Source organism: Mytilus edulis, chromosome 7, assembly GCF_963676685.1.
Source record: "Mytilus edulis chromosome 7, xbMytEdul2.2, whole genome shotgun sequence".
Lineage (NCBI taxonomy): Eukaryota > Metazoa > Mollusca > Bivalvia > Mytilida > Mytilidae > Mytilus > Mytilus edulis.
This window is the reverse complement of record NC_092350.1, coordinates 27,259,483-27,285,971: the sequence shown is the minus strand read 5'-3', so window position 1 is coordinate 27,285,971 and position 26,489 is coordinate 27,259,483. Positions and strand designations below refer to the sequence as shown.

General features: G+C 29.9%; 1 protein-coding gene across 4 annotated transcripts; it reads left to right on the top strand.

Moving 5' to 3' along the window:
* On the top strand, positions 1-26,489 carry LOC139481168 (buccalin-like). 4 transcript variants are annotated; one of them, XM_071264321.1, is made up of 3 exons: positions 1-179; positions 22,883-23,710; positions 25,145-26,489. In XM_071264321.1, the coding sequence occupies exons 2-3, from the start codon at positions 22,924-22,926 to the stop codon at positions 25,180-25,182; spliced, it is 825 nt and encodes a 274-aa protein (XP_071120422.1). In that variant the 5' UTR covers positions 1-179; positions 22,883-22,923; the 3' UTR covers positions 25,183-26,489. The 4 variants fall into 4 exon arrangements, with proteins under 4 accessions (XP_071120422.1, XP_071120424.1, XP_071120425.1 ...); XM_071264323.1 differs by having other exon boundaries at positions 2-179; positions 22,883-23,714; XM_071264324.1 differs by having other exon boundaries at positions 13-179; positions 22,883-23,489.

Below are 26,489 nucleotides of genomic sequence, written 5' to 3'. Positions count from 1 at the left end.
ATAAATTTCCGCCTGGCCAATGCAATTGGGAATCAGCCATGTGAAGGTGGCTGTAAGTGGAATATCTAAAGAATTGATTTGTGAAACACCCACTAGATAAGAATGGATATAGTCTATAAAAGCAGTGTAGTTTATTAATTAAACTTGTTATTGCTACCTGGAATAATAGTGGACACCTGGTAAGACTTTTATATGCTTGTTTTCACTTTTTAAATAATAATGTTTCCTAATTATTGAGCATACAACAATTTAGTGGTAAATGGCATATACGCATAATTAAGCGAAACATTAAGTAAGGAGTTTTATTTAATTAATTTTTAATAGATGCAACAAAGTTATAGACGAAAATGGTATTATTACTTTTTTCGTCTATGAGTTATATATTTTTGTTTCTATAAAGTTCTTCTACAAAATTCATATCGAATACTGAAAAAATTAACAATGAATAAAAGTACCGAGAACAATTTGAAATGATTTTATTGATATATTTTAATAAGTATAATGTATAACAATATATATTGTTCATTGTGATTGAAAGCTTTGAAACTTACTAATAGATAGAAACGGCCGGAAACGAATAGTTATTAGGATTTTAAATAGAAATATTACAAAATTTTAAAAATCGACACAAATTCCAATATACAATTTGTATCAGTTAATGCATGCCTTAGATAACAAATACAAAAAGCATTCTTTCAAATTAATATATTTCAAATGATTTTTATGAAATGTATGATACAAGAACTTCGTATCTATCGTTTAGAAGATATGTTTGAATTTCTTCATAAAAAAGTTAAAGTTTGATAGATAGATCGTTGCTTTCCCAAAACTATATCTACTACAGTAAGGATATTAGGTCCAAACTATATGTTCTACTGTTCTACAGTAAGGATATCAGGCCAAACACTGTCTTCTTCGCTAAAGATATCAGGCCGAAACTATATCTTCATTAGTAAGGATACAAAGATCATTCAACAAAGTTTTACAAGTTTGTGTGGCTACTTAGAAGTTAAAGGTATAAAAGCTATGTTAATACTAGACTGTATTGTTTCTTGTGATGATGAGCATAATATTATTGTCTTGAATATTGAGCTCGTTTGGATTTTTGAAAATAATAGAAAAGCAATAAAGTTATGATGTAGTTAAACTAATATTGAGAAAATTTTCTATCAACGTTAAAGAAATAGATGCATGTTTCATGTACTTATGAAATATTGAAGTGGATTATATGAAGACAGACATTTTAAATATGGAAATTTTGAAAATGTGAACAAATGTCAAAAACACTGTTCAACAAGTCATACCAAAATATTGTTTAAATAATTCAGTATTGCGGAAGAAAAAGTAAAACCAACTGCCATGAAATGAATAACAAAATTTCTTTCCATACAATAATTTAACAATTCTCGATTTTACTCCTGATGAGTACTATTAAACAAACAGGTTCACGTAGGAACAAGTTTGATCGTAAGTGTTAATACAAAATCTTGTTGTCTTCATATAGATGTTCCTGTGGTAGGTTAGTCTTGACGAGCAATTCGGCCTTTTTTCATTGTTTTTTTCCATTTTGTTTATCCTTACTTTATGTGTAGGTTATCTAGACGGTTGTTTTCGCCAATATACTTTCAGCTACGTTAAAACGTTTGTTGTCGTCTTTGTCAAATTCACCATCAACTTTAACGTATGGAATGTTTGCGTATTTGTTAGATTTATTGGTATTTTTTTGTTTTCAGTTGTGATATATGTTTACCCAATTTAGCTGCTGGATGAACATTATAGTCATATTAACGGGTTGTTCATTAAATTTTGTCGATAGAACGTAGGTTAATTAACGGGATTATGAACAATTATCATACAAATGGGAGGTTTAGCCAGCTAAAAAACTAGGATTTACCCAATATATTCTTCGGGAAATGCCTATACCAAGTCAAAAGTATTGTTTTCGTCGATGATTGATAACGTTTGATATTTTCAGGTTATATTTCCATTTTTTGAAATCACCTTTGGGTCCGGTATTTTAATCATATTTATTTATTATTATATTACGTACAGTTATGAATTTATAATTGTGCAGTAAATAGTTTGACTGAAACTGAGGTTGGCAACTGTTCATGTGTTATGGTATATTGTACATTTAAACTTTAGAACGGTAATTGATTGTTGATGCTTAACGGTTAGATGTAAATATTTTAAACATACATTAGGGTACAAACGAATTGATTGCTAAATCATCCAGGAAGATTTACAAAGTAGTTAGAACGCGATGAATTCGTGTTATTTGATCTTCCATTGAAAAATGAAGGATTGGTTGTTAATTCAGACATTTGTACCCATAAAACTGGTCACATATGTACACCTTAACGAGTTGTTTCAAATTATGTGTAATGTACAGAATCTGTTGCACTTTAACATTTTCGTTTCTCAAAATAAACATGTTCCTATCATATGGAATTGACTGCTTATGCTTTTATTCCACTCACTGATCATACTCCCGAAAAAAAGTGTCAATATTGCCATATTGCTTTACCCCAGACACCCTGGTTCTCCAAAAACAATTTTATAATAAAAAAATTTATACAAATAAACATCTGCGTTTTCAAACTTTAAATAATACGTATGCCTGATCCTTAATGTAATACAATGATGCACCTCAAAGTTATAAATACAAGTTTTTTCTAACTTTAGTTACATTCACAACATTAACGTATTTTACTGTAGGTTCGCCGCCGACTTTAAAGACACGATATTTGCAATGTTAATAATTTATTGATATAGGTCCTATGTCTGATTCTTCTGAAAAGAGAACGTTTGAAACAATGTAATGGCAAAGACTCTGCAAATTTGAAAATGTGTAACGTAATTGTGACATTTGAGATTTCTATTATTTGATTATTTTGTTCTGTTTATCTAGATTTATTATCGCTGATTCCAAATGAACATTACATTGAGAGTGCTACGAATATTATGGGTTTTCTTCTATATATATTTCTATAAATTAACAATTTTGGGCAACTAATAACTGGGACCTATCGAATATAGTAAAGATTATTTGCGTTGCAGTATGTTTTAATGAATTGTTTGCTATGTAATTATGCCATATTCCGGCACTGTTTCAAATCCAGCATACCAGAATCATGACTTTCAAACCGATACATGAAGTTCTTGAAAGACTGTCGTTAGTAAAGCCTATTTTATTGAAAAGACAGATTGATTCCCTCATACAAACATCCAACAAAAAAAATTCTTAACACACGAACAAGGTTACGAAAATATAGGTACAATGATCGTTTTCAATATTATCTCTTTTTTTTAAGAAAAACTTAATAACTTTAGTCTTTTTTAATAGTGATTAAAATTATTACACAATGCTGACTGCTGTATCCCAATTTGTGACACGATTGTATCTATACAAAGAAAGTGTAAACGACTGTCATACCAGTGAGAGGTTTGGCTATCAATAAAACCAGGTTTAATCAAAGGTGCTCTTCCTAAGGAACTGCCTGACCCAAATCGGGAATTTGACAGTTATTTTCCATTTGTTAGATGTGTTTTAAAAAAAGGCAAATGGATTTTGTCCGAATCGTTAATCATTGACAAAGTTTGTGTCCCCTTAGTTATTCCGAAGAAAATTGGTACCAGTGGCTAGATCCCTTGTGTGGAATTTTTAAAACTAAAGAGTAATTGCTTTATAACAAACAAGAGCCGTTTGACAGATAAATAAATATGAGTTAACGTTTTTACGCAATATTTATCAGTATATTTATTCTACAGGATAATTTGAAAGTTAGCACACAATAATTTGCGACTCATAAGTTAAGATATAATTATAGTATTTCAATCGCACAGTAAATAGTCATATATAATATGATATACCGATTAAAGAATTCCGATGGTTTCAGCGTACTTAATGATGTCAAATAGGCTACAATATCTCATAGCCATCAATTACAAGCAATTACTATTCAGGACATATTTTTCATGGAATTATATTTATACAGAAAAAAATACCCTCCAGTATTAAAGCACAAACCATAAGTACCAGCGAACATATATTTCCAATACAGCTAATTTTTCAACATGATACACCTTTTAAATTACAGCTATAAAACACTATATTTGATAGCAATGGTTGCAATAATTCTTTCTCTTTTCTGAAGCACTTCAATTATGTTTTGCATAAGATTCTTGGAAGAATTTAATTGCTTTGGTATTAAATCTGCTTATTAAATTTGTTTTATTCATGTGAAAAGGTTTATTCATTTTGTTATATCAATTACTATTAGTCCATCCACGAAGTTTTATGAATAGGATTATATAAATGAATATGACAGGTTCACTTCGGTTCCCCAATAATCTAATTGAACTATAAAATTACTTGATATTTTTCATTGTTATTCCGCATAACAGAACAAGAAGAAAACATATAAAAGTTCTGGATAAAACTATAATTTGCCAGATTTATTATGGTCTAAAGTAAATCATGGCACTTTTTATAAAGGGTTCTTTCTAACACTTGGGATTATAAGCCAATAAACTTTATAGAGGGGAATGAGCTTTCACTTAATTACAAATGGGGCTACATAATTTTAAAGAATGATATCTATTTCGAGCAAGTGTTACTAATGCATTTGGGAAGGAAATTTAAAAACCAAATTTTACTTGATATGCACGTATGGTATCCACTCTTCCTGTAACTCGGAATAGTACTCCATAGTATGGGTTATCTTTCACGGTGTAGTACGAATGCAAGATGCCGATTTTAAAAAAAAGTTCTCATGCTAAGTTTCTTCACAACATGCATTATCCGCTGTATTGTTCTGTAAATATGTAAACAGTATTTCAAATATTTAAAAGTCTTCAAATAATGTGTTTTAAAAACTATCGAACTCAATCCTAGCTCCAAGAGCGGAAAATTCCATAAAACGGACAATAGCTAACGGTCGACTATATGAAAAAAACGAAACGAATGAAATAAAACAGTAACATTCCTGACTTTGTGTGCAAGTATTTTCAGAAAAATGGTAGAACAAACCAGGTTTTATAACAAATTATATTACAAGTCTCGCATTTGGGTCTACGTGTATATTGCATATACATTGCTTGTCTGTTGGTTCTTTTATTAAACATTTATGTTAATCTTTTCACAAAAACTACCATACTGAATAACTTCATGTTTTACTAGTAACTGGACAATAATCAGCTGTAACGTGTAAGAGTTTATCGTATTTGTCTAGCACATACTTCCTGAATGCCGAAACGTTAACTTTTTCAATATGTGGAATGATCATACATATTTAGTCACATATTTCTTCAATACTCTTATACAGCAAGACTTTTTATTTGGTCAACTGTCTGACATTTGTATGTTATAACGCCTGAGTGCTTCTCTGATCTTTTTGATACCTTCTTCTCGTGTAAATTATGAGTTTTTGTATTGTCTTTCATTTTTTGGTGGCGTGATTTTTATATGCGACTTTTTGAATTTCTTTGGTTCTTATAACGTGACTCTGTACTTTAAAGGATCCCGTCAGTATGATATTGTTCTATTTTATGTCATTATGATATATTTCTATTATGAATTACAAAATACGTTGAACCATAAACGTCAAAATCATTCAATCTCGTAATGGAATTAACTATTTGTGGATTCTTATAAATTCTATAGATAACTTTTTGACTATTTTCAATCTCGGTCTATTTCTGAAATTTATTCTTACAGACTTTTGATTTTTATAACCCTATATGCTAACATTGCCTATGTAAATTTCAAAATTGTTTGTATGTACATGGAACGACAAATTAATGTGACGTGTACAATTTTCTGACGTCAGACACACAAATCAATGAATGTGTTTGTAGATGGATGTTTTCGTGTTCTGTTAAATTGTTCCTTTTAAAATTGTTATACGATGATGACTGATGTACATGTACCCATATTTTGACTATTTTATTTATTGTGTCTGTTTAGTTAACGCATCAATGTAAATATATCGGAATTTGATGAGACTGTCATCAAAGTGAGAGGGTTAGCGCTATAAAAACAGGTTTAATCCACCATTTTCTACATTTGAAAATGCCTGTACCAAGTTAGGAATATGACAGTTCTTGTCCATTCGATTTTGATGTGTTTTGATATTTGACTTTGCCATGTGATTATGGACTTTCCGAATAGATTTTGCTCTAAGTTCAGTGTTTTTGTGATATTACATTTTAGTAGCACAAAACTGCTTTTTTCTTTTTTTATCTGCTCATAGATGTTTCAAAATGGTTTAAAATTACAATTTTGATAGATTTGAGGAAAGATTGAGATTAATCATAGCAATTCCAATGTTAGATGAACATACCTAGGTTTGTGTTTTAATTGTCTTTTTCAATCAATTGTTAAAAATACATGTTATTAAACCAGACAAGTGAGTTTTTATCTTTATGATTATTGTATGATATGTAAAGCAACACCATAGACGTCTGACAATTTACATTAATATTTGTCTTTGACCATACATTCCAAACAGCCCTGGAACCAAATTGTCACATTTATACTGTTACTATATTGTATGCGTAATGTCAAGTATGTCTTCATGAAATGTCTAGTTCTTTACCTCAATTGGTTAAGCGACGTTCATATATTTTTCTAAATTTGTTATAATAGTACACACAATTTGTTTGATAAAATCAAAACTCGTCAAAACATACAATATGTCATTAAAGTACACAGCTATAAGCATGTTGTAGGTTTAGATAATGCACAATGATTTACCAAATGTCTTTGTTAAGGTTAAAGGACATTGAGAAGAGTAGATATCAATGTTTTCTTTGGCAATTGTCCCTTTGTCATACGTGTTAATATGAACATAATCAAATAATCAGAGAAAGTAAACTCCTATGTCACGTTAAGATCTGCGAAAATGAACAAAGAGACAATGGAAAAAAAGCAATTGAATAGTCTCGACACATTTTTTATATTATTTCAGAAACCGTGTTGTCATATAACAACAGTAAGGTTTTAAAGGTTTTGAAATTAATACAGTTCACAAGATTTTTTAACATAGATTTGATGCTTTTGAGTTCAGATAAGCATGACTTGTGATGCATGCATAGCATGAGATACTTTAAATTTTCAAATCGAAGTCATCCCCTCAGGTATCTTTCGTCTTTCTTTTATTGATCTTGCCTTTATTGGAGTTCATACGATATCCTCGATCGGTTCGTGTTTGTTACTCTTGACTAAATTTGCATAACAAATTATGTTTTTTTAAGTTCATTAAAAAAAACGGTTATATGTCTTTAATGGGTTGTCTAACTTTAGGAATAAAAAGGAAGCAAATTTGACTCTACATATATGTATTACGTTTATATAATGATAGTGTAAAATAATGTCGAATAACCTTGACAAGTCAAAATTAAACATGAGTAATATACAATATGAACAAAATGAAATTCAATTTAACGAATAAATGACGTTTCATATGTTTTTTTAATGCTATTGATATGCCAAGTCCGAACCGATCAGTCTTCATAAATATCAGCTCAGTCTTTCAGATCACCATGATCACAGTAAAACAGGTAAATGTACAAATGCATAATGTTCAAACAACTTCTTTGATAATATTACTGTACTAGGTAACATAAAAGATAAAACCGGTAGTCAAAGGTATTTGGCGAGGACTTAATATTATCTAAAATATATTTGAACAACAAAAACAGCTACAGGAAAATGAGGCGGACAATACAATTAATCGATTCTTACTAAAACACTTTATGAAGTATTGGTTTCAAAAGTTTAAATAAATTATAGCTATCAATGAAACGTGCTTCATTATTTTTTATTCCGTATTTGAATACTTTAATGAATGAATCCTTCGTCATTTTTATGTAAACAACTTTTCTTCGAATTGTCGAAGGATGTAGTATTTTTTAGATTGAAGCAGGTCTGAAATAATTTACATTAGGTGAAACTGTTTCACATTATTTTCCCCTTGTGATCGATTTACGAGCTTTAATACCGTTTATTAAGTTAACAGCTTCCTTCCTGTCATCTTAAAATCGGATATTGTGGTAGCGGGTCTATGAGTCTACACGCTAACCAATCTAAGATGTTGCTTTCATTGCGTCTTAAATATCCAAGAAGAATGAAATGTTTTATAACTTGCATTACTTGAATATTCGCCTCCATTAAGATAACTTAACAGCATCAAATTTGACCTAAGAATGGTAAACACACGAACATGAATGTAATTTACAAAAAAATCCAAACTTTGCGAGGTTTATCGGAAAATAGCTAAATACTTAGCAGCGTCACTTTTCCGTAGAAAACAAACAGTTTACTCTAGTTAACATTCTTAAACTTTTTCACAAACATTAGATGAATAATATATGAACTTTTACAATCGTTAATTCTTAATCTATAATTATCTGTATTTAAATTTAAATTGGCAATTTACACGTGTTATTAGAACATTTATATTGAACTAACAGTAAAATATGACTTATTGGTCCATTGGGCCGGGTGTATTATGTATGTAATTATATTTTGTACAAATTTATGCTGATTTACACATGTCACTATAATAAACAATTTACTTACTTACTTACTTACTTTATATCTATTTACCTGGGTTTGTAAAATTCAGGTATTATCTTCGTAACTTCGTTTTCGCATAAAGGATACGAACAAGCATACATTATAATTATTTAAGTACAGCGTATAAGTATGGCTAAAAATGCAAACTTTATGCTGAATCTGTACAATAAGAGAGACAGACAGTTAATAGAAATGCAGTATCTGTTAGCTATTTGCATTCATGAATTTTCGTCTAGTACCGTCATATCGGAATGTTAAGTCAAAAGCCCGAGGTATTTTTTGTCACTATATATGCAGATATATAATTTAATAATATACTAAATGATAAATTAATGTCTGTACTATTCAGAGTTTCAGACCTAAAACAGAATTTTTGTTTTCTATGTTTATGTCCATTTAATTTTCAATTGGTTTTGACATCTTGATAAAACGGAAGGATTAATTGTCTTTGAAAGATACGAAATAGTTTTGTCAAACTTTCTACATTTTCTTTATTTACACGAAGGACCCAAAATCAATTGAGGAGGAAATCCAATTATTCCTGGCAAGCAGGTAACGAGTGCGTGTTGGTATCTTAAGGGTATTCAATTACACAGAACATATCTGGATGTTATACAATAAATATTAACAAAAAAACTTAATTATGAAAAATATATGGATATTTCTGGTGCGGATTTCCATAGTTACAAGGAATGGCCAAATAACATATCCCAGATGTAATAGTTTATTAAGTCAGCAAATCCCTGAAACGCAAGGTTAATTAAATTGGTTAAGTGGGCAATAAATGTTGCTAGCGGAGACTATATTAACCTTTGCACTTTTCGTGGTCATGAAGTTGTGGAGAGTTTATATTTTCAACAGAGTTTTTTCTTACGAATCGATGTATAAGAAGTCTAACATACATTCGCCTGACGTAGTAAAAATCACTGTTTTAAACACTTTGGTTATATAAACGAATCGGTTAAGTCTACAATGTGATATGAAATTATACTATGGATGTTCAATGATTGATTCGCCTCTAGTATTTTTTAGGATGAACACCAATTTGACAATGTGTAGATTAAAGCATGGCTTAAATGTTTTAACTATTAATTTCATATTCTGGTCATTTAATCTTGTCATTACACATGATAGTAGAATTGTGTCGTTGACATCTCAGTAAAACAGCCATCTATATTAGAATGAGAGCAGTATGCTTTAATATCAACAGCTTTATCCAATTGAGAATGAGTTCCTTAAATTTGTGTGCATTGGGTCTAAGTAGACTTGGGGTAAAGTTTAGTAATTTATATAGCTTGTATAGATCTAGTGAAACTAAATCAATGTATTAGTTTTAACTTTTACCTGTACAAAAGTTGACTTTAAGGGGAAATTTATTGTAATTCTCTGTCTTCACATAACTAAACTCGTCATGTATCGGAAGATAATTAATTTAATAAGAATACATCAAGTGGTAGATTGGTTGCTTTTTGTGACTATGAGCCTTCTTTTATAGGATATAATTGTAGATTATTGTTTTGCTTTGACTGTGTTTATGTCATCTATGATACTATTATTGTAGATTTAAGTGCTTTCGTTTCATTGGTTATAATTTAACTGTTCTTAGTATACCTATGTGTTATTCCAAAACTAAAAGGAATTAAATCTCTAAACAAACAAGTTCAACCTTTTCATATGTGTATATGAGTGTCCAAAGTCAGAAACATCGTCGGAGATCATCGTGAAATCTTAATACTTTATAAGCAATTTTTAAGAAATATGTATAAATAGTAACGTGTTTTCATAAATGAAATAACCAATTGCTAAATATATGAAACTGCCTCAAAAACCCTTCAATTGTGTTAGCAAACATTGGAAACTGAAAATAATAATAAGAGTATTCTCTTAAAATGTCTTTACTTATCAATGTCCTTCATTAACATTATTGCCGCTCAATTATAGAAAATGATAACGGAATACTTTTCAATGTTTTACAGATATATTGTTTGGATTTCCCACGTTTTTTGCATTGTAATTGAATTCAATATGTGTACCACGTATTCTACGCAATATCTATCGATTTAAAACAAAATTAAAAGCATGACATATGATTATTTGTCTTTAAATACTCTAGCTCCACTAGTATTTAAAACTAACAATATCCTGAAAAGCCTTTTTGAATTGCTAGCTTCCTGTGCATTTAAAACAATTTATACAAGGAATGTGAGGAATAGCTGACTAAGTTTTGTATGAAACTAATAGGGGCACAAATGTACTCTTCAGATTCTTGTTATTTTGTAAGTTTTAAACCATAATAAAATACTATCGTCAAACTCTATTTAAAGATACAATGTAACTTGAAATAAAGTGCATGCATTGGTTTTTTGGAGACTAGTATTTATGCTGGTTATCATTTTACACATTTCTTAGATATAGAAAATATCTTTTGATGACCCACTCGTTAGACTGAACACAGCGTACACGATATTTAAAGTGTCCCCAGTATTTAAATTCCTCAGAGGGTATATAGAATTTGTTAAAATTAAATTGGTTCCCTGTAAATTTTAGTTTAAGCATGCAATTAATTTAATAGTTTAAAAACATCATATCTTTTGGATATTTGAAACAAAAAAGACGACAGCAGCAAATACGTATGGACTGATAACAAAATTATTGAATATTTCTGACTTCCTTCTTGAAACCAGTCATATTTTATTTTATCGTTGTGAATCTTAAAGACATATTCAGTTTTGTACATTTATTGCCAGAACTGATGTATTTTGTAAAGTGAAATCTCATGTCACTACTAAGTGATATATATTGTGTCACCACGTAAATAATAATTAACGCAATTAACATTTATCTTAAATAATTACATAATTAATGATCAAATTACTATGGCCTAGGATATGTAGAAAAATAGCATTATGGTCGAGCTATTTTGAGGTGATAATCATTTTGATAAAACGATGGCATTTAAAAGGAAGCGTTAATGGAAGAACGATTGTTGTGATCCACGTAGATACTGGGGATCCCGCGGTTCTTTATCTAACGTGATTCTACAAAAATGAACCAAAACAGTTGGAAACGGAGTGGAAAGATCAACATTAATTGCGTCTTTGCCTTTTGTTTTTCGAGATAGATTGCAGAAGGGTTTAAAACTATTAACTGATAATTTAAACGTTTCTTTTAAAAGTAGATGGATATCGGCATAGTAAAAAAATACGTGTGTCAATTAAATATCTATAGATAAATTCTATGTACTCGAAGAAAGATTATAAAATGGTATGTTACGATGATCACAAATGTATTACGTGTTAAACAAATATATCTGACAATTATAGGCTTGAATTCCACCATGTAATCACCAGTAATATTTAACCAATTCAAATTTTAGCACTCTATATTTTATTAACAATTCTGTTCAAAGAGAAGTCAACTAGTCTTGAATTCCATCATGTAATCAACAGTAATATGTAACCTATGTAAAGTTTATCAGTCTACATTTTATCAAAATTCTTTGTCAAGAGAAGTCAAATAGTTTTTTTTAATTTGAAAGCTCTGTTTTTAGATGTCTCAATTATATAGTGTTTTACTTTTAGATATTGAATCAAAATTTTATCTAACAAATTAATATGTTGACATGCAGCAGCAAATACATAAATACGAAGACATCGCATTTATCGGGGAGACTTCACATCACGTGATAACATCCAGTGATAACAAAATACTTGTTAATGCAATCAATTCTCGAACAAACGAGGTTCATTAGTTATGCAACTACATATAATGCATTAAACTCATTCAAATGTTTTTCTAAAAATTTGCAATGTTTTCATGACTATCTGTTTCATATTGTTTTAATGTTTTTGATATTAAATGTAATAACCACATTTATACATTACAATATACATGTAGTAATATACATTAGCTGACAATTGCCACAACAATTCATGTTTATGACTGCAAACCTTTTGTTCTTAGATCAATCTGTAAAATGAAATGTCAGTAGGTATTATCTCGAGTCCAGCAATGACATAAGACAAAAGTCACCTTTACCATTAGTATGGGTATAAAACAACAAACATGAAACGATCTGAGCAATACTAATTATGTTTACACGACATGGGACCAAGATAAGGCAATTGAAACACTAAAGAGCACAAGATTAAAACAATTCATTTCTATTGATGGTATTTCATTATATTAAAACAATTCATTTCTATTGATGGTATTTCATTATATTGTCTGCATCCATGATCGCAACTGATCCGCACATTTATATATTCAATATCTTTCAAATGAACTTGGTATTTGGAACCAATTGAGCATAACACATATGTTTGATGTGATATTTAGATAAAGGAAAATGTGGTATGAGTGCCAATGAGACAACTCTCCATCCAAATTACAACTTATTATAGGTTAGTTTACCAATTCTGCATGTGGTCAAATGATTACAAAATTTTCCATTTTGACCGGTATGTAGAATTGTATCAATACTAAAATAGCTAGTTGATTCATATTCTACATTTACTCATGTATTCAGCAATATTTGCAAAAACTTCATCCTAAATATATGCGTTTATTGAATGCGTATACGATATATTTTCTCCTTGCACAAGATCTGTCAAGGTGCTGGACATTAATTGGTCAGTTCTTTGTTCATTCGTAGGAGTTAATTTGTGTTTACGTTATGTAAGGACATCAATAAATTATTTATGAAAATGCTTTTCTGAAGATCATGTACGATTTCCCAGTAGTAGTTTGTGCGTGTAAAAGTGTGTTTTTTCAACACATGTATAAAAATCATATCATACATTGATAACATTCGACCGTACTTAACCGATATTTAATTATCGTAATATAATAACATTAGATGTGTGTTTCATTATAATACGGTATTCTCATTGGCTACACTGCGCTCCATACAAAATGTATCTTGGTCAACGCTTTAACACATCAATGAAGTTAGGGACGACATCAAAAGTTCAATGAAGGATAAAAAACTTAATTCAAATAGTTTTTTCACTGACCCCCCTACCCCCCTATTAACTCAATTTGGGAAAAATTGATTGACCCATATGGATATATGTAAAAATCAATGTCCGATAACCAAGTCTTGGAGCAGTTCAACCCCCCCCCCCCCCCCACCCCCCACCCACAAACTATTTGAATTAACTTTTTTATCTTACATTGATCTTTTGATTTCGTCCCTTACAAAAAGAAGCATTTAATTCTTAAATGCAAAGTAATTATCTTATTGCTAAACTTTTGATTTTTCCATTGCATCAGGGACTTTTGTTTTTGGATTATCTTTGAGTTCGGTAATTTTACTGTTTGATTTTTTTTTATGTATATGTTATTTGATATATAAGGGCTAGCAACAAAATAAGGTTCAACCCATCATTGTTTCTAAAATTGTCCTGAACCAAGTCAGGAATATGGCAGTTGTTATTGTTGTTATCTAATAGTCCGTTTTTATGTGTGCTTGTTTTTGTAGCATTTCAGTGTATCTCTTGTTCCCTTATTTCCTCTTCTAGTGAATGTGTTTCCTTCAGTTTTGGTTTTTGACCGGAGTTGTTTTAGTTTGTCGATTGGTGACTGTTGGACAGCATTATACTACTATTGCCTTTATTTAAAGATTTTTTAAACATATTCCCCATATTCCTGAAATGATCGAAATCTAAATTAATATACAATATACGCTCATTCTCAGATATTTTTTAATTGGTTGGACAAACTTTAAAAACAGAACGAAATCGTTGCATAGACATAGCAACTAATTTTACTGTGACTGTAATAAGTATAAATACTCAATATTACCTCCCAATTATACAAGAGGATGGCTATCAGGGGATGATGAGCTGGTATCGCGTTATTTTATTTGTATATAAATATTGTTATCTAATCTACAGTATTATGCAACTTATTGGGTGGTTTTGCAATTGCCAATATATTATGTTTATCGTACCTAAGGGATCAATTGTAAACTCTCCTCAATATTCATGGAACTGCTTTGACCACTAAAGTACAGCTTATTACATGATATGGTTTTTCCTACAACACATATATAGATAGTTCTACTCTAGAGCAGATCCTTGCAGATCAATCTTAAAAAAACATTGGTAAATTCTATCCTAAAAACAGTATCTGACATTTCTATGTTCTCGAAACAACAGTAACATAAAAACGGCAGTAGTTCATCGATGTTTACATCGATTCAGAAAAGACTAGATTGATCTTCAAAAGAAAGGGGACCAGGTGAGTACTGTAAATTCAGAAATTAATGCGAAGTTTTTATTATGGCAAACAATGCGACAGAGTTGTAAATGCAATAAGTTAATCTCGTATTTTAAAATATTTTGTAAGAATCAAATAGGATTTTTTTTTATCAAAATCGTAAAAATCCAAATCGCATTTAAGTCAAAAATGACAAAATCGCAATTATAAACGCACGCAATAATTTCTGAATTTACAGTAAACTAGTTATATCAAGCATTATTCTAATAGTTATGACTTGAGGTGATAGCTTTTTTTACTAGTAACGGTAAATAGGACCATCCATAGTAGATGTACAAAGCATATTTTCTTGTCTTTTAAGGATGTATCAGATTTATGTTTGATTCAATAAAAGTATTGAATTGAAACAATAGTATGCCTCAGGATGTGCAGAAATTGCACACTTTTATTTTTGAAAATGTTATTTTACAATATAAACAATGTATCACAATCATATCTAGCCCAGAGAGTGTCAATTTATAACAAAACTAAACTAAAGAAGAAGAATAGAGTTTAGATGATCAATTTACACGGTTTCTTTTTTATTTAAAGAGGATACGTGTGTTCGGTCAAACCTTGTCAGCTGTAGTGCAATACATATAAGAAATATCATACGGATCAGTCACGTCCGTGTTGAGGATGCGTTGACTATCCCTCTGGTACCTTACGTCCCTCTTTTACGCACACTGTTACAAATGAATGAAGTGCAAGTCTGATTCAATGACATCTTCATTTTTCATCATAAAAGGACTACTTTTGTCTGTAGGACATTTGTTTCCCATTAGTTCCCTTCGTTGATAAAAATGCATGTTTCAATTTTATCAGTTTTTATGTATTTCCTGTTTATAAATTTAGGTTGGAGTTCGGTATTTTTGTCAAACTGTTTGTCTGAATGGAAAATGAACAACTGCTATTTTAGTGCCTGGTAGGCTTTGTATATACATATGCCAGATATGTTCTGGCTTTTTTCTTGGATAGGTAAACACGCTGATAAATTGAAGGATACAGAGGGGTTTTATAATCGCAATTCAAAGACGAAAACAGAATACTAGACATAAACGTCTATTAGAAAAAGCGAATTGAAATGAGACGAAACATAAAGGCCCTTTCTGGTTGTATTATAATGACGTCAATATATTTCTAACAATGTTGTATCTTTTAATGTATCTGCCACACTTCTTGCCTGTATTATTTTCTGAAATCAAATTGACAGATGTATATCTAGCTTTATATAACTTATATTTGGTAAAAACATAAAACGAGAACAAGGAAGTGAACATTAGTTATCGGGTTTAGTTAACGTTTGGCAAAAGCTTTTTTCGAAGATTCTCGTAGTTATTATTCATGGTATAGTGTGTAAGTAATACCTGCACAATTAATTTAAAAATATGAATGGTCATTTGATGCTTTGTTTTATACTTGGATTGTTTTAAATGTGTTAATTTTTTCGCATTGTTATTTACATATAAACATTTACACCAACAGATTATTCTCACCTAAATAATAGCTATAAACAAAATGAAGGATATCAGTTCATCCATTTTAAAAAAATGTTGCCAATTTGAATACGGAAATACCAATAATCTAAATTAAATGGTAGTAGATGGTATCTAAATCAACACCATTCAAAAGAGGCGTTTCAATTTCCGTATGTCCGCAGATGGCTTCAGCGACGGACTAAAGAGTTGTTCTTTGAATCTGAAAGTGTCCTTAAGGAATTTGGTTCTTTAAAAGTTAATTACAAACAAGACTCGGAATCTCGACGAAAGTTTAACACTATAAGGCGTCACTAATAAACCTTGTTTATAACGCAACATTTACCAAAATAATTATACGAAAGTTACCATTGAGAGTTTTTCACGTCAGATGGCTAATCTTTAACTAATATGTTGTTTTGCTAACTGTATATTGATCTAATGACATCGCATACAAACATCAGACATTTAATTGTTTTACGATCATGTTATTACAAACCAAGAAGCAAAATTAATATCATTAAGAAAACTTGAAAATTTATAAATTGTTTAAAAACATTTTACCGTTGGTGATAAGGACATGTATAATTTAATACTCACAATATAAAACTTTCCACAGTACAATTATAAAGTAATTTGCAAAGGTTTTATAAATTGTTACGTTGGGCTTAGTAATTTGTCAATACTGGTTTGTTGCACATTACATTGCTCGATGCAATGAGATAATAATAAGGTTGCTACGTTGATATGAATGAATGGTGACCAAGCAAATGTAACGACCCTTATCGATAGAACAAATAGTGATCCTGCATTTGTAATGACCCGGATCATTAGAACTAATAGAACACGATTTAATCTGCAGTTATGTTTTCTTTTTGTTGAAAGTGTAGAACATGACTGGGAAAACTGTTATGCACTCGCTAAAAGAATTTTGATGAGGTTTTGATTTTATTTTGGTATGAACAGGCATTTGTAATATCGCTAGTTGTTCAGCTGTTTGGTTTAAGAACAAAACCAGAATGTTGTGCATCAGACTCATTTGGGAAATCATTTAAGTTTAAGTTTTGTATTCTTTAAAAGAAACTCGACATTTTTGCCCGTTGGGTCTTTGGTGGATATTTGTCTCCTTGTCAATTATTCCAAATCACATTATTTTCATTTAAATAGTTAATGATGACAAAGAGTTAAACAATGCAAAACAAAAAGGTCTGATGTTTTCTGAACTTAATTATTACATACAAAATCAAACATCTTGTTACAGACTCATAGTGTATAAGAGTTGAAAAGACTTAATATAGTTATTTAAGTAAAGGACCTTCACCTCAAGTTAAGTTTCTAACTAACCGAATTTGATAGTGTCGTGTTTTTCATACTGATTTCTGAATTCGTCAGTCCGCGTGATTGAAGATTTTTATAGTAGTGAAATCAACAGGTATAGTTTGATATTCGTCCATGATTTAATGAGCTTATTTTTTCCCATGTAATGTGTATTCCCCTACCTGAAATGTATTGTCCTTCACGAAAGACGTTTTAACTAAAACGCCATGTATTGCTTCCATTAACGTTAATTAATGATTAGCTGACAAATGTTTTTGAGGAATTGCATGACAATCTATTCAAAAGGGAATTAAATGGATCTCATATTTCAATGAAAAGATGACAATCAACAATTTGAATCTTAAACAAAATCCATTAAGCTTGAAGTTTCCGTTTAGTAAACAATTAATAGATAATTGTCCGTGGTCTCATACTGCAATTTGCGTTATGATCACAACAGCTTGACTAATCTGAATCTTATATTAGTTTTACCCCTTGAACAATTGAAAAGTACCTTATAGCAATCTGAATGAATCATTAAAAAAGGATATAAACAACCCATCAACGTAACAAAGAGACAAACTTGATAGAAATCACTGTGAAATGAGTGTCTATGCGTAAGACTGATTAAATGTTAAATTTAGTAACACAAGACAATGTAGTAGATAAACATGGTCAAAGTGAAAGATACTACAAAACGATTATCGGTATATCATGTTCAAATGAAAACAATAGACTTTAACTTAGCAGTTAGGTATTAAAATATCAAATACAAAACCATCATGCATTCATACCATATATGTTAAGCGCCTACATCATTGCATATCGATATTTCGTGTCAAAATGAAATCATTCTCGCGCTTACATAATTGGATTTCGATTTGATGTAAAAAGATGCAGTCTGGCGCTGTTACAAATCATGTACTCTGTCGCTATACAATAGCAAATAAAATACTCTTTTGAGGTTTTAGTGTTTTTGTTTGCCATTTTGTGAATTCAGAATAAAAATCGGACCTACAACTGACAACATTGCCTGCTTGAATTCATGCAAAACAGGATAGTCAACTTCTCTCACAACTGCTAATCGGTACTATTATCAGAATGATTAGAATATGTCAATTGCTTACACCAATGTCTCTCGATATATCATGGCAAAGGAAAGATTTTCAAGAGCTCACATAATTTCTTGTCAGTAATTTTAAAAAGTGAAATTAAATAACATGTCATAATCTTACACAGTTGTTTATGATGTGCAGGGGAAAAATCCACGAAAACAACTTGATTGTTGATAATAAATATTGCATTACATATATAGATAAAACTCTAGGAAATATTTACATTAGCGGTGGTTGAATCTCACAAGTCTAATGCTTTTGTGTACAATTACCAAACAATTTAGACAGCCAAATTCATCTGAACAGTGTTTATTCGAAACATTGAGTAAAACTTTGGTATCATTTTTACGGCTCTTGTAGTCACTCTTTTTAACCATTTTCTGGTAACAATATGTACAACATTATTTACACTTGATAGACATGTATCTGATTGACATCCGTTACATGTCAGATCGACCCTTCTATTCTGTATTGTATGCTTAATGAAATATATGTAAATGGAAATGAATTTGTTAGTTTTAATAACGGAAATAATTTCCCTTGTCAGTCATTCTCCGTTAAAGAGAAGATAGCAAATCATGTAGTAAATATGACTTTTGAGAGTTTCAGATCGATGAAATAATACATGAAATTCTCGAATGGGTGAAAAACAGTGTCATATACAAAAAAATCTAAACAAAAGATTTATTTTATCAATAAGTGTTATATCAATTTTTAAATTAACTAGCTGTACTTTTATATAGAAAAATGCTATAACTGAAGGAACCAATTGTATAGAGCTTCTATCATCGGAATTTGATTTGCTTAACCCAAATGACCATAGAACACAATAAGTTAAAAAGGCTGCTACAAAGTCGCTTATGTATTCTGAAATAGAGACAATATAACAGTTTAAAATGCAATCCTTATATCAGCACAAATCAATTTTATCACTAAACATATATACTATTGACTTCCTTTTTGTCTTTAGAATTTACAATTATTTGACATTAAGCAAGAAGATTAAACCATTTATTTCTTGTATTGTGTAAATCCTATCAATATCCTGTGATTTCTCTTCGAATATGCCAAAATAATATATTTAAAAAGATACGCATAGGTATCATTTGATATGAGCATTAATAAAAATTGATAATTAAAAGCGTCCGTAAAATACCAGTTTCACATAATTTAATATCATCAATTGATGACACTACATAAACAAGATAATAGAAAACAAAAATAAAAGAGCTTTAGGATTTTAACCATTTATCAAAAAATCATTTTGAACTGGAATCCCCGTTGCTTATCTTAAAATTAAACTTTATGTTTTATTGAAAAGTAAATTGATTATAAAATAGGATTTTATGTTGTGTTCTAGTGTTATTGTTTCCCACAACGCAAATTGATCAATGTAAATCAGACACCATTCAAATAAAAAAGACATAAAATATTTAACACTCTTCCATTGTCTTTAATCAATTGTACAACTCATTCAGATGAATGATAACAGTTGTATCGGTATAAACATAATTGATATACGGTTGGTATATGCATAAAATATGGAAATTTGTTATTAAAACTTGTGAATAGGGTATCAAAAACCAGTAAATAAAATATGATTGATAAAAAGATAATCAACTACTTGGTAATTAATGATTTATGACAAATTTGTATCATTTCCGAATGTATTCTCAAATGCCATTGCTAGTGATGCTTAATTTTATCATCATATTTTGAAATTTTAATTCGCCAATAATTTCTATCAAAATAATTATTTATCTATTATGTCGCATTACGTAATGCATGTGTAGAACGTATCAAATAGCATTAGCAAATATGTATATATCTGGAAAATATCACAAGTCATGATCAATCAAAACAACAATTTAAAGCATATCATTTATGTAGAAACAAACAACTACTTCTGAAAATAATATATCAGAGTTTAACATACGGATCTTTCAATGAAATTATAATAAATGGAAAGTTTACTTGATAAAAAAGTAGCACCCCTCAAACATCACGTTTTGTTTATATTAATCATCTATTGTAACTAGCAAGTATCATGAATTACCATCTAGCATTCATTTAAATATAGTTTTCCATCCAATAATTGTAAAAAAACAAAATACTATAAGAAGAGGAGAAAGGTTGTTGCCGTCGAATAACAATAATGTTGTCATCAAATATATCATTTGTAAATTAGAAAACAAAAGAAGTGTATAAAAATATACTGAGAAGAAGAACATACCAAAGCATAGAAATGTACGACTCTTTTTTTTAACTTGTGCTATTCTTATTTATTTGTTGTACGGGTGAGCAAATCCTACATCACGTTTTGTTTACAACAATCGTCTATTGTAACTAACAAGTATCAGGAATTGTCATTTAACACTCATTTAAATATAGTTTATCTTCCAATAATTTAAAAAAAAAATAAAAAAATTATGACTTATTTTGTACTTGAACAATTCATGTAAATCAGTGTTATTGTCATATAGACTATAAGAAGAGGTAAATGTTATTGCCGTAGATTAACAATACTGTTGTCACCATACATATATCATTTTGTAAACTAGAAAACAAAGGAAGTGTTAATTGCACTGTCTCACGTAAAGAAACGCCAGTTGTACTTTGATAAGAAGTTGCAATTTATTTGTGCGGTAACTATTACTGATTATAATTACGTTGCAACCTGTCTTTAAACAAATTATACTGAAAAGAAGAACATACGAAAATAAAGAAAGTGCTAAAATGTAACACTCTTTTTTAACTTGTGTTATTCTTATTATGTTTTGTACGGGTGTACATCAGGTATCTTCGGTTTGTTTATTTTGTTTTATTCCCCGAGACATATGAACCATGGTCATCAATTTAATTCATATTTGTTGTTAAATATTGAGACAGTTTTGATCGGACAATGTGTATACATGTATGATAATTTCCAAATTTAAAAGATACAACTATACGTATACATTTTCAAGTAATGAATATTTTCCCCTGTTTCAACATACTATATTTTGTTATATTCAAAGTTGTTTTATAATACAAATATTGTGCGTTTGATTCTTTATGGACCTATATCATATTAAAAAAGCTAGATAAAAACTCAGTTCTAAGCAATATTTGAATAAAAATATAGAGTGTCTGATGTCAATAGTTAAAATTTGGTTTATTATACAGTTACCTTGAACCAGTAAACTAAATATCCCGTGTTTCTGTGCGCATGTTCTTGGATGTAGATACTGATCTATTTCAAGAACTAACAAGGTCTTTTATCAATTGTAAACTGGATATTTTATACTCCTACTAAAGTAAACTTTGGAGTCGTGTTGTCTTTCGAATTGATTTTCTTTTTTGTTTTTATATATATTTATTAATTCGTCTTTATGACCATGGCTCATGGTGTTTGACCCAAAATTAATATGTTTATATTTCAAAGTATAATTGTTCCTGTTTAATCCTTAAAATATCATCGCACAAAGAACAAAAATGTATTTATAGTTCAGTTCCTTTATTTTTTGAAACGTGTATGTATCTCACGATTTCTTTAGCCAGAAATAGGAAGGATAGATGGTTCATATAGATTGGGGAAACCGTTGATAGAACCAAGGCATATGAAAAGCTATTTTATTATGTTATGCTACTGTTGAACGAAATGATAGCATACCTACAGTGCATTATCTGAATAATTGTGCAGTAGAAGGGAGTACAAACGTCATGAATCATTTGAAATACTGTCAACAAGCTGGCAATAGAATTTTTAACAAATATATGTTAACAGTCCACAAAACACTTCACAATGCTCTGGATTGCGTAACACACATTCTGCAAAATTAAAGTAGTGTTTCGAACATATAAACAATAGGTAATAAACAATAAACATAAATCTAGATTAAACATTGCCGTGGAGGAACAAATTTTGAAAATGAACAGAGATGCTCCGAACATCCTAACTATGGTCAACAAAACAATATACATGTTTCTAGATTTATCAATACAACTCCTGTAAATATAGCCGAGGTGAGAGGTGTTCCAAACATTGTAAGTTGTTTCTGTTTAAAAAATTGATGAAGCTCATGTTTTAGTTTTAAAATAAAACTGAATATATATAACAGTAATTGTAATTTAGCAATTATTTTTCCTTTTAGACTGAAAAAGTTGAATATCAGACGGAATAAAGAACAATACAATGGTGTCAAGTGTACAATTCCGTTGCGTGGCTTCAGCAGTAATATACTTAATACTTCTATGCAACGAACTTGTTTGTCAAGAAAGTACTGAACTATCAAAAGATGATGAATTATTACAATACAAAAGAAAAATGGATATGTATCGATTCCATGGATCATTAGGTAAACGACAGGATGAACAACCGATTCCTGAAGATCAGTTTGAAAAAAGGAAAATAGACTATGCCCGGTTTTTAGGTTCTCTAGGAAAACGCGCAAATTTTGATGACAGCTATCCAGAAGTAGAACGGAGATCTAAATATGATAGATATATGTTTGCTCCAAGCTTAGGTAAACGATATGTAGATCCACAAGAAACCATGGAGGCTGATAAACGACGTCTTGACCGCTTCTCTTACTTTGGGAATCTTGGGAAAAGAGGAATGGATAAGCTGTCATATTTTGGAAGTCTTGGGAAACGTGGCCTTGACAGACTATCTTTCTTTGGAGGGCTTGGAAAGAGGAGGATGGATAGACTCTCGTACTTTGGAGGGCTTGGTAAAAGAAGTAGAGATACTGATGAAAGGTATAATAATATTGACAGTGCTGACAATCACAATTTGTATGATGTAAATGATATTTTGCCTGCGCGCGATACTAGATCATGGTACTGGACAAATAGAGGTACAAAGCGGTTACCAGTTTCAATCAGGGGCATTGATAAATATTCACTGTTTGGTTCACTTGGCAAAAGAAGCATAGATCAAGATCGACTTCAAGAAATTTTAGGAAAAAGATTATTATCTAGTGTGTAAGTCAAGGACACCGCATGTAACCCTTACATTACCCTTTCCTGTACATTAACCTCGCATGATTCTTTTCGAGCTGTACGTTTCTACCTTATTGCTAATATAGCGCTTGATATAAACTCTGATATATAGCTACAAGCATGTTTTATCAATCTATAATTGAATGCTTACCTATAATTCTAATAATATATACCTTAATATATTTGATAACCGCACAACTTCAATCATTAAATATAGATGCATTAATATCTGCTATCATATGGTTATCCAGAGAAAAGATAAACATTTGAATGAAATGTATTAACAACTACGCCTAAATGTCATCAAATAGAAGAAATAACTTACCTTTTGATTGTTTGTATATGAAAACAAAGAAATGCAATCTGATAAAAAAACCTTGTGATTTTATGTATATGAATACAAAGAGATGCAATCTGATAAAAATACATATACTGTTTTTTACAAAATCATGACGTAGGAAAACATTCAGTATATACATCAAATAAATATTAACTCCCAAGATGCAATAAGGAAATCTCAAATAAACGACTTTTACATCATAATAGTAAATTATCACCTGGTGGTCATATGAATAAGAATGATTTTAATATATATTTGTGTCAAACGTTATATGGAACCTACATATAATTAAATCATTTAGTATGAAACATTATCCATAAAAGGACCAGAATGACATTTGTAAACAATTCAGTACTCATGCTGTGTTTGGCTATGAGCAAATCCAATATATATGCTTATAAAAACAAATGATAATAAAGGTCACAGGAAGACAAAACTTAGAAATGGTTCAAAAGAAAAAATACCGGGATGATTTATACTATGAGCAATAAGAGAAGAATATTTATATATGACATCAACTAATCTTTGGATAACAGGTTCTTAAATTAGTATCAAATACAAGTGTACAAAAAATGACGAGGTTATAAAAAAAGTATGGAGATTAAAGTTATAGAATTTGATCAATACTGCTGTAAAATGTAATCAGCATTTTGCATTTGTATACAAGTTCCAATGACTATGACTCAAACAAGACCTTTAAAATTCTATACGTCTAGTATATTATTAAATCATATTTACTCATTCTTCACTCATCTACTCATCAGCACATACTATTATAGCATATCTATATTACTTAATCCATCTTATGTTTTCTTCTTTTTGTTAATTATATTTGTATATGTTTTTAACTAGATATGCGGCAGAAGTAATTGTATTCCTCTTTTAATAGTATAAATTTTGTTACTTTAAATTTGACATTTTAGTTTTTATTAAATCCGATATCATATCATATTGTTTTTATGTTATTTAGTCATTATTTTAAAGTGTTAAAAATACATGTACATACAAGTGTAAGATTATTATTCTTTGTTTTAATATAAGCATTAAACACAATGATTTTTCTGTTTTTCAGGGAGTCGTAATTCCTATAAGGATGGACGTGTCCACTAGACAGAAAGCAGACGTATGGTACACTCATAAATTGTACATGTTATCATTATTCACAACTATGTATAGTGGTCTTCATTTTACATTTGCAAAATAACATCAGGAGACACAAACATTAGATATATTTTTCATAAATTTTGTTCTTCAATAAAATAATTACATTTCTTTATATAAATGTTTGTGCAATATTAATTCTGAACAGGTCTTAATTTTTAGAATATTTTAAAATGACAATATGGATTTTAAAATAATAACAACATTAATGTTTCGGAATCGGACGCTTATGCGAGCTGTTTTATTTTTCATATAACGAATTGAATAATAAATATATAGTGTCAAAGTAATGGAATTTTATGCAACTTTCATACAAGGGAGAGGTTAAGCTATCTTAAAAAACAGGTTTAATCCACCATTTGCACTTCGTTCGTTAGATGTGTTTAAACCTTTGATTTTGCCATTTGATTAGGGACTTTCCGCTTTAATTTTTTTTTCCGGAGTTCTGTAGTTTTGTGATTTTTTTTTCTACAAAAGAATTTATCTTGTTAGTTCTTGACTGAATAAAGAGAAAACTAAATCAGAAAAGTAAGGAGTTTATCTAAATATTGCAACAAACAAGCAAGACAGATAATAAAGTTGTCCACAAATGTTTATGGATCAAAATCATAATTGTGTGTTACTGTAGTTTAATAGTTTTGATATTTCTTTAAGAACGACTTGAAATGTCAATGTTCTAAAACAAAAGAAAATCAATATTTTGAAATTTAAAATTTTGAAAAAGTATAATCGAATTACCGGCGATGATAATTTTAACAAAATAAAATGAATTTCAACTTGGGCTACACGTCCATGTGTACATGTAAAGTTAAAATCAATGCAATATTATTTTATATTCTTAGATTAAAATAAAATCGACAGACCATATCAAGTCGATCCCGTCATAGAACTCCCCTTTTTTACTTATGTATTGCTTTAGTTATTAAAAATGTCGAATGCTTGCACGAAATAAAACTCAATCAAGATTATCATGAAGTTGGCTATGTAAGAAAACACAATATCAATAGAACAATAAAAAACCATGCGACAAAACAAAACATACAATTATATGGGCAAATAAGAGAGGACAAAACAGACAACAGCAGTCAATATAAAAGACCATTGAACATTTAAGACTGAACATCCCGAGTAACCAAACAACAAGTCAATTGTAAAGTACTGTGCCTCAGATGAGTAAGACGTGCCTCAGATGAGTAAGACGTTTTTGGTCCAGTTGTGATGCTTGATATGTTAAATAAACTCATCATAGAAATCAA

Coding starts and splice junctions, on each gene's coding strand:
- LOC139481168 (XM_071264321.1), top strand. CDS start 22,924: ATGGTGTCAAGTGTACAATTCCGTTGCGTGGCTTCAGCAGTAATATAC. Junction 23,711..25,144: donor AGGAAAAAGATTATTATCTA/GTGTGTAAGTCA, acceptor TCTGTTTTTCAG/GGAGTCGTAATTCCTATAAG.